The sequence below is a fragment of the Echiichthys vipera genome (assembly GCF_963691815.1).
Source record: "Echiichthys vipera genome assembly, chromosome: 15".
NCBI lineage: Eukaryota > Metazoa > Chordata > Actinopteri > Perciformes > Trachinidae > Echiichthys > Echiichthys vipera.
The window spans coordinates 7,027,677-7,034,200 of record NC_139840.1 but is presented as its reverse complement, the minus strand read 5'-3'; the positions used below and the strand labels follow the sequence as shown (position 1 = coordinate 7,034,200).

Below are 6,524 nucleotides of genomic sequence, written 5' to 3'. Positions count from 1 at the left end.
CACTGAACCCCCAACTGCTCGGGGCGCCGGTCACTGGCAGCCCCCTCGCTCTAACATCTCTCCATTGGTTGCATGTATATAGGTCCTGTCTGAGCATGTGTGTGTATTTCGGGCCTGTGTGTGTGTGTGTACAATGAAAAAAATAGAGTGAAAATTGAATTTCCTCATTGTGGGACGAATAAAGGAATTCTCATTCTTACTACATACAGTATTTTTGAGTTTACTGTTTATTCTCCTGTAATAAATAGCACAAAATGATAAATGGAGACGCTTCTTACAGCTGAAACAAAGTTACCTAAATTGTGGGGTAGTGAAACAGGAAAAAGTATTGTATCTTAGGTAAACAGAGGTGGGTATAGTTTTATTTACTTATCGTGTTTTATTGCACCAAATGTGACCCATTGTCAATATACCAGTAGCAATTCAGTGTAGATAACAAAGCTGTAAAAGAATTAGCAGATAAGCCGTGTTTACGTGTCTGCCATTGATGTTTCACAGCTCAAAGGATCAAGTAGTTCCATAAAAGGTGTAATAAAGCAATTAAAGATAACTCTCAGCTTTTGGTTTTACCCATCTTTAAACACAACACAGGATCTGACAACAATACTCTCACCAAGACTTTTCTTGTCCCAGAAATAATTAAAAAAAAATGCTAATTATTGAATTAATCTGTAAAATGTGAAGAAACTAATACATGCAATATTTTGTCCTTTAAAAAAACATTAAAGCAAACAACAAAAGTGCAGATTTGAACATTTAATTTAATGTCAAAGAAAAAAAAATCATGAATGGTTATCGTATCCATTTTTCCCCTTCAAGTGTTTCATATCCCACATTCCTGTTTGCATGATGTTACAATTTTCAAATAAAAATAAATCATTAATTAATTCACGTCACACAAAACTACAACAGATACTATTTTTAAGGCTTATTCATTTTCTTTATACTTGTTACATTTGCAAGTTTTTGCCATCTAAATTAAAGGCACATGTAAACATATCTTTGCAACTATTATATAGATGCTTCTCCCTGTACGTCGCATCAATAAATCACCTTCTTTTTATAGATGTATATGCGTATATTTAATGCATATTCACTGTCACTATGAAGCAGCAAAACATTCCTGGCCATCTTGAGTGAGCGTAGTGTTTAAGCGTTTAACTTCAGCATTTAGGAAAAAAAACACTTAGTGTGTAATATTCATTCATTCATTCATCTTCAACCGCTTATCCCGGGGTCGGGGTCGTGGTTGGGCTGGAGCCGATCCCAGCTGACATCGGGCGTGAGTGTACTATCATGAGGATTATTCTTTCCAGGAGAGGAAGTAGAGCTTTCCCTGTCCGTCGCCACAAACCAGCTCGGTGGCGTTATCAGGGTTCACCTCCAAGTGCAGAACAGGACCTCCACACACGAACATACCCACCTGGATGAAGAGAGAGAGGGAGGGAGAGCACAGGGTAAAGAGTTATTGGAAGACAGTTTACAATAAGGGTTACAAATACATGAGTCAGTATGCTGCATAGGAAAAGCAGAACTCTCAGAGTACAGTCATTCCCTTTCTTGCCAAGAGTTTGATGAAAATCAATATAATATTCTTATATCTGTCTGTTAAAGATGAGGCTACAACCATTAGCCTGTTAGCTTAGCTTAGCATACAGACTGGAAACAGGGGAAACAGCTAGCCTGGTTCTACCCAAAGGTACCACAAACCAAAGCATGTATAAACAAGTCACCATCTGACGGTGGATCTTGGTAGTTGGCTTTTGTGTTAAATTCTCCCTGTTTCCAGTGTTATGCTAAGCTAAGATAACTGTCTGTTGACTGTAGCTTCACATTGAACACACAAACATGAGGGTAGTATCGATGTGCTCGTTTAACCATCCACCAGAGAGCAAATAAGTGTGTTTCTCAAAAGTGTCCAACTGTTCTGTTCAGACTCTGACGTACTTGTTTCTTGGTGTTTCTGTCCCACAGCTTCACTGTCCTGTCGTAGGAGGCTGAGATGATCGTGCGCTCAGTGAGTTTCAGCACAGTAATCCTGTCGCTGTGAGCCTGGGAATAAAACATCAACATCATCATTAAAAACAATACAAAGTTGAGCCCTGGCTTAAAGCAACGGCCCATTATTTCTGATGTTTGCTTTTATGTCCTCGCTAGGCCTGATGGGAATTTTTTTTAAAATAAAATACACAGCTGCTGGATATTTGCAGGCAGATGTTTTTTTTCCCCCTTCTTCTTCTTGTAGTTAACTAAGACAGCTGAAAGTTGTTGTTGTTGTTGTTGTTGATAAAGAGAAAATCAATCAACAATTCTGATAGTCGATTTATGATTTGCTCAGCAAAAATGCCAAACAAAATTGGTGGTTCCAGCTTCACAAACGTACGGATTTGTGACTTTTGCTCTATTGTATCATTGTAAATTAAATACCTTTGTGTTTTGGACTGTTGGTTGGACAAAACAAAGAATCCACAGTCAACCATGGGCTCTTGGAAAATGTGATTATGGTAACAAAGTCAATGACGATCAATGGTCAAACAGTGTTGCAGCTGTATGTAGAAGTTCACCAGCTTTAATTATGGACCTTTCCAAAGATGTAAACATAAACGTTCCAAAACAGTCCTAGTTTCTTTCCTGTTGCAGTGTATGTGAATGACTTCAGCTGACAGGAAGTTACCAAGGACCAAAACAGTTGCCTAGCAATGGAATTCCTTTGAAAAGGTCTATCCGGCTGTTAAGTCCGACGTAACACCCTTTCAAAATACGATATCCGGGTCAGGCTACAACGGCCGAACATGTGAAGGATTCCGATCACCAGTTTTGTCAGTCGTCTTTTTTATCGATACGAAAGAGGTAAAATGACAATTACGTTGTTTTTCTAAACACTCAGATCAGTTCAAACAACGGGGAACACTGCACTGCAGCGTTGTAGAAATGCAAGGCTCAGAACGGCTTGGACCCAGAAATCATATTTTCAAAGGGCGTTACGTCAGGCCGGATGGCTTTTTCATTCAAGCATTGATTTTTTTTTTGTTGCTTAATGTTAAAAGTTAAAAGTATACACTAATCTCTCAGGTTCTGTGCCGAGTCTCTCAGCTCTTACGGGTTTTCTGTCGCTCCACAGGGAAACCTCCGGAGGCTGGTTGAACCACATGTTCCCGTCCACGTCTCCACACACGACAAATTCTGGAAGAATGTTCAAGAACACGTCGCATAATCATGCAATAAACAAACAAACACAAATCTGTCATGGGCAGGAGTAGAAGCAGGTTAAAGGTAAGAATAGTAACTGTAACAGCTGCAGTGGAAACAGTATTAACAGTTGATGTTGGTACCTTTTTCCACAGTTACAGCTGTTACCAGGCTCCCTTTTTGCTTCTTCTCTTCCTCATCGGTATCTAGCTCCATTGAACTGAACGCTGAATTGAAACTATATTGGGTTCCCATGGCAAACTGAGGAAAGAAAGGACAGAGGCATCAATCAACATTTACTATTTTTTTTTAAAAGCATGCGGTACATTACACCTGAGGTTCGACTTCATTTGTACCTGAAGTGGAAGAACTACAGCAAACATTGTTTTAGTGTTCTCAGAAGATTATTAGTACCATTCAGAGATACGTTGGGAAAAAACTCACAATGAAGCCAATGTTGAGGACTCCATTTTTTTCGCCCATCAGCCACATGCTTTTCTCATCGTTACAGATCGTCCCCAAAATTCGGACACTTTGTCTCCAACTGCAATAGAAGACAAACACACAAAGAGCTTTATGGTTGGTTGAAATATTTGGGGCTTAACAAATAATACCCTCGGTGTGTGAGAAATAAGACCCAACAGAACAGGCCCAATGTAAACGTTCAGAATAATCACACTGAGTCCTTTAGGAATTTCAGGAATGAAGTGAGTTTTCTCTAAAACTCAAAAACCTGATAAGCAGCCACCTCGGACAATGATTCGTTAGAACAAACCTGACAAACCTAGACAAAGGTTTTGGTCATATTGTACAATACGTAGTTACCTAGAGATTGTGCTGGTCCAGTTGTCCTCCTCCTTTGTGACATCAAATATTGTTCCATTTTGTGACACACCCATCAGGACCGAGCAGTAGTTGAGGTGGACCACCGAGTCGTCCACTGTGTACGTCATTACCTTCACCAGGCTGGGAGCAACAGAAGAACAGCAGGACTGGTTAGTGTGTCGAATCAAACTATGTTCATGTTCTAGCCTCACTGTGCAGAACGATGGGCTACACGGTGGTATAGTGGACAGCACTGTTGCCTCACAGCGAGAAGGTTTCAGGTTTGCATCCGCGTGGGTTTCCTCCGGGTTCTCCGGTTTCCTCCCACAGTCCAAAGACGTGCATGTGTTAGGTTAATTGATGACTCTAAATTGCCCGTAGGTGTGAATGGTTGTCTGTCTCTGTTTGTCTCTATGTGCTCTGTGATAGACTGGCGTCCTGTCCAGGGTGTACCCCGTCTCACGCCTGAGATCAGCTCCAGCCCCCCGCAACCCCGACAGGGACAAGTGGTTGAAGATGAATGAATGAATGAATGTGCAGAAAGATGCATGTGCAGGGTTTCTCTTAAAACACATCTTTAAAAATTGTGTGGAGCAAAGCGAAAGCAGGTTCAGTGAGTGACTTTTTTGAAAGAATTCAGATCCAATAAGCAGATTTGATACAGGATTGAGTAAATATTTGATAAAATGCTATTAAACCTCAACCTACATGCAAAGCCTAGCATTAAGATGGTACAATATCTAATATTACTAACAACAACAATAGAATATAATAATAATGTTTATTTATACGGCACCTTTCCGGATCAAAGTGCTTAACAAAAAAACAAAACAATGACAAGACAATAATAAAATCCCTAAAGAATAGGATAGTAATGAAAACAATGTTGATATCAATATTATTTTGAAGATATAAAAAAAACATAAAACAAGTGTGAGAAGTATGAAAGAGATCAGAACAGTGATGTTAAAAATGGGTGGGATTAATTAACGTGCAAGATCATATAGTACGTTCTGAGCTGTCTCTTAAAAATATCTATATGTGGTGTTTGTTCCAAACCTTTGGTGCTTAACAACAGAAAGCAGCTTCAGCATACCGTTACGTTACAGTGTGCCTTCAAACGGTTTCTTTCCATTTTGTAACTCCTGACATTGGGCTGATTTTATCCCACAGCCGTTATAGGATTATAGGATTAGTGTACTATTATGGGAAATATATAGGAGCAGCGTCAAAAAGGTTGAAGTTGTATCAGAGGCTTCCTGCTAATGAGGCTTCACGTCCGTATCAGCAGTAATCTCCATCATGGAGGGGACACTCTGAGGTGATGTATTGATTTCGACCCCTTAATGAGGTAATGTGTGATAATCAATGCACAGCTTATCGCTGCTTTCAAATAGCTGCAAACTTAACTTGTGGAACGAAGAATTTGTTCATAACTTCTGACTAAATAAAGGTTTAAAAAATGCCATTAAAAGAGTAGCGTAAGTCCGGTATAGTGGTGTGACTGTTTTGCTACCAAACCTTGCAGTGGTGCGTTGTTGGTTCCACACCAGCTTCCACACATCGACAACAAGCTTGGTGCTCGCAGCAAACTGGCCATCCGGCATGGAGCAGATGGCTGTGACGGAGTCGTCTGAAGCCTAACGCACACAGACAGACACAGGGTGTGATTAACAGACACACAGAATGCACATGGGTCCGGTACACGTCTCTTTTCTCGTTTTCTTCACCTGTTTGTGGCTGACCACAGCGTTGTGCTGCCATAATTCCAGTAAACCGGATTCATAACCAGCAAGAAGCAAATCTCTCTGAGCGAAGCACAGAGCTGTGACAGGGCCTCTTAGACTGGGAGGACTCTCTGAAAAGACACAACACAGAGGTGAACTGGGACAGTCTTTAAAGGAAAGGTGACCGACTATATATTATATATAGAATCGATGGAAATAAATCAAAGCAGAGGTGATACCCGTGTGCAGGAATTGACTTTTATCTTTGGAATTTTACACACACACATGCCATCAGTAATCTCAACACACTGCGAAGCGTTTTTTCTTCGTTAATGGTATTAAATGAAGGCAGAATATAAAGTATTGCCTGTTGTCCATGTCCAGCACCGTAATGAGCGGTCTTCAGAAACAGTGAGGAATTCTGGGAGTCCTTCTTTGCGAACAACTCCACGTATCGCACCGCTGTGACCCTGGTAGGTGCCGAAGTGCTCCACCTGTACGTAAAGACGCAGTATGTGATAGAAAAAGAAAAAAAAAAGTGTCACAGTCCACTCTTTTATTATGGTCAAGAGCCTCAAGGAAGTCATTTTACTCTACATCGAGAATAGAACTAAAGATGAGACAGAAATATTTGACTGAACTGTGTAAACCCCTATAAAACCACTTCCCAATCTCATTTTGACAGACAGACCTGTAGAGGTTTCCAGAGCTGCACTGTGCCGTCATCAGATGTAGTGAGAACAGTCATTTCTTCTGGGTTGACTTCTTTGTTCTTATCTTAAA

The 6,524-nt window shown here is 40.4% G+C and overlaps 1 protein-coding gene across 2 annotated transcripts in view; it reads right to left on the bottom strand.

The window, feature by feature from the left end:
• Positions 1 to 741: 741 nt before the first annotated feature.
• tep1 (telomerase-associated protein 1) overlaps positions 742 to 6,524 on the bottom strand; it is a 33,746-nt gene continuing 27,963 nt past the window's right edge. For both annotated transcript variants that reach the window (XM_083928880.1, XM_083928881.1), the window contains 10 exons: positions 6,433 to 6,518; positions 6,109 to 6,235; positions 5,745 to 5,872; positions 5,536 to 5,654; positions 4,015 to 4,155; positions 3,634 to 3,733; positions 3,333 to 3,450; positions 3,101 to 3,183; positions 1,948 to 2,052; positions 742 to 1,423 (listed from right to left, as the gene is read on the bottom strand). In XM_083928880.1, the coding sequence (XP_083785006.1) occupies positions 1,304 to 1,423; positions 1,948 to 2,052; positions 3,101 to 3,183; positions 3,333 to 3,450; positions 3,634 to 3,733; positions 4,015 to 4,155; positions 5,536 to 5,654; positions 5,745 to 5,872; positions 6,109 to 6,235; positions 6,433 to 6,518 (1,127 nt within the window). In that variant the 3' untranslated portion in view covers positions 742 to 1,303. The remainder of the gene's footprint in view (positions 1,424 to 1,947; positions 2,053 to 3,100; positions 3,184 to 3,332; positions 3,451 to 3,633; positions 3,734 to 4,014; positions 4,156 to 5,535; positions 5,655 to 5,744; positions 5,873 to 6,108; positions 6,236 to 6,432; positions 6,519 to 6,524) is intronic.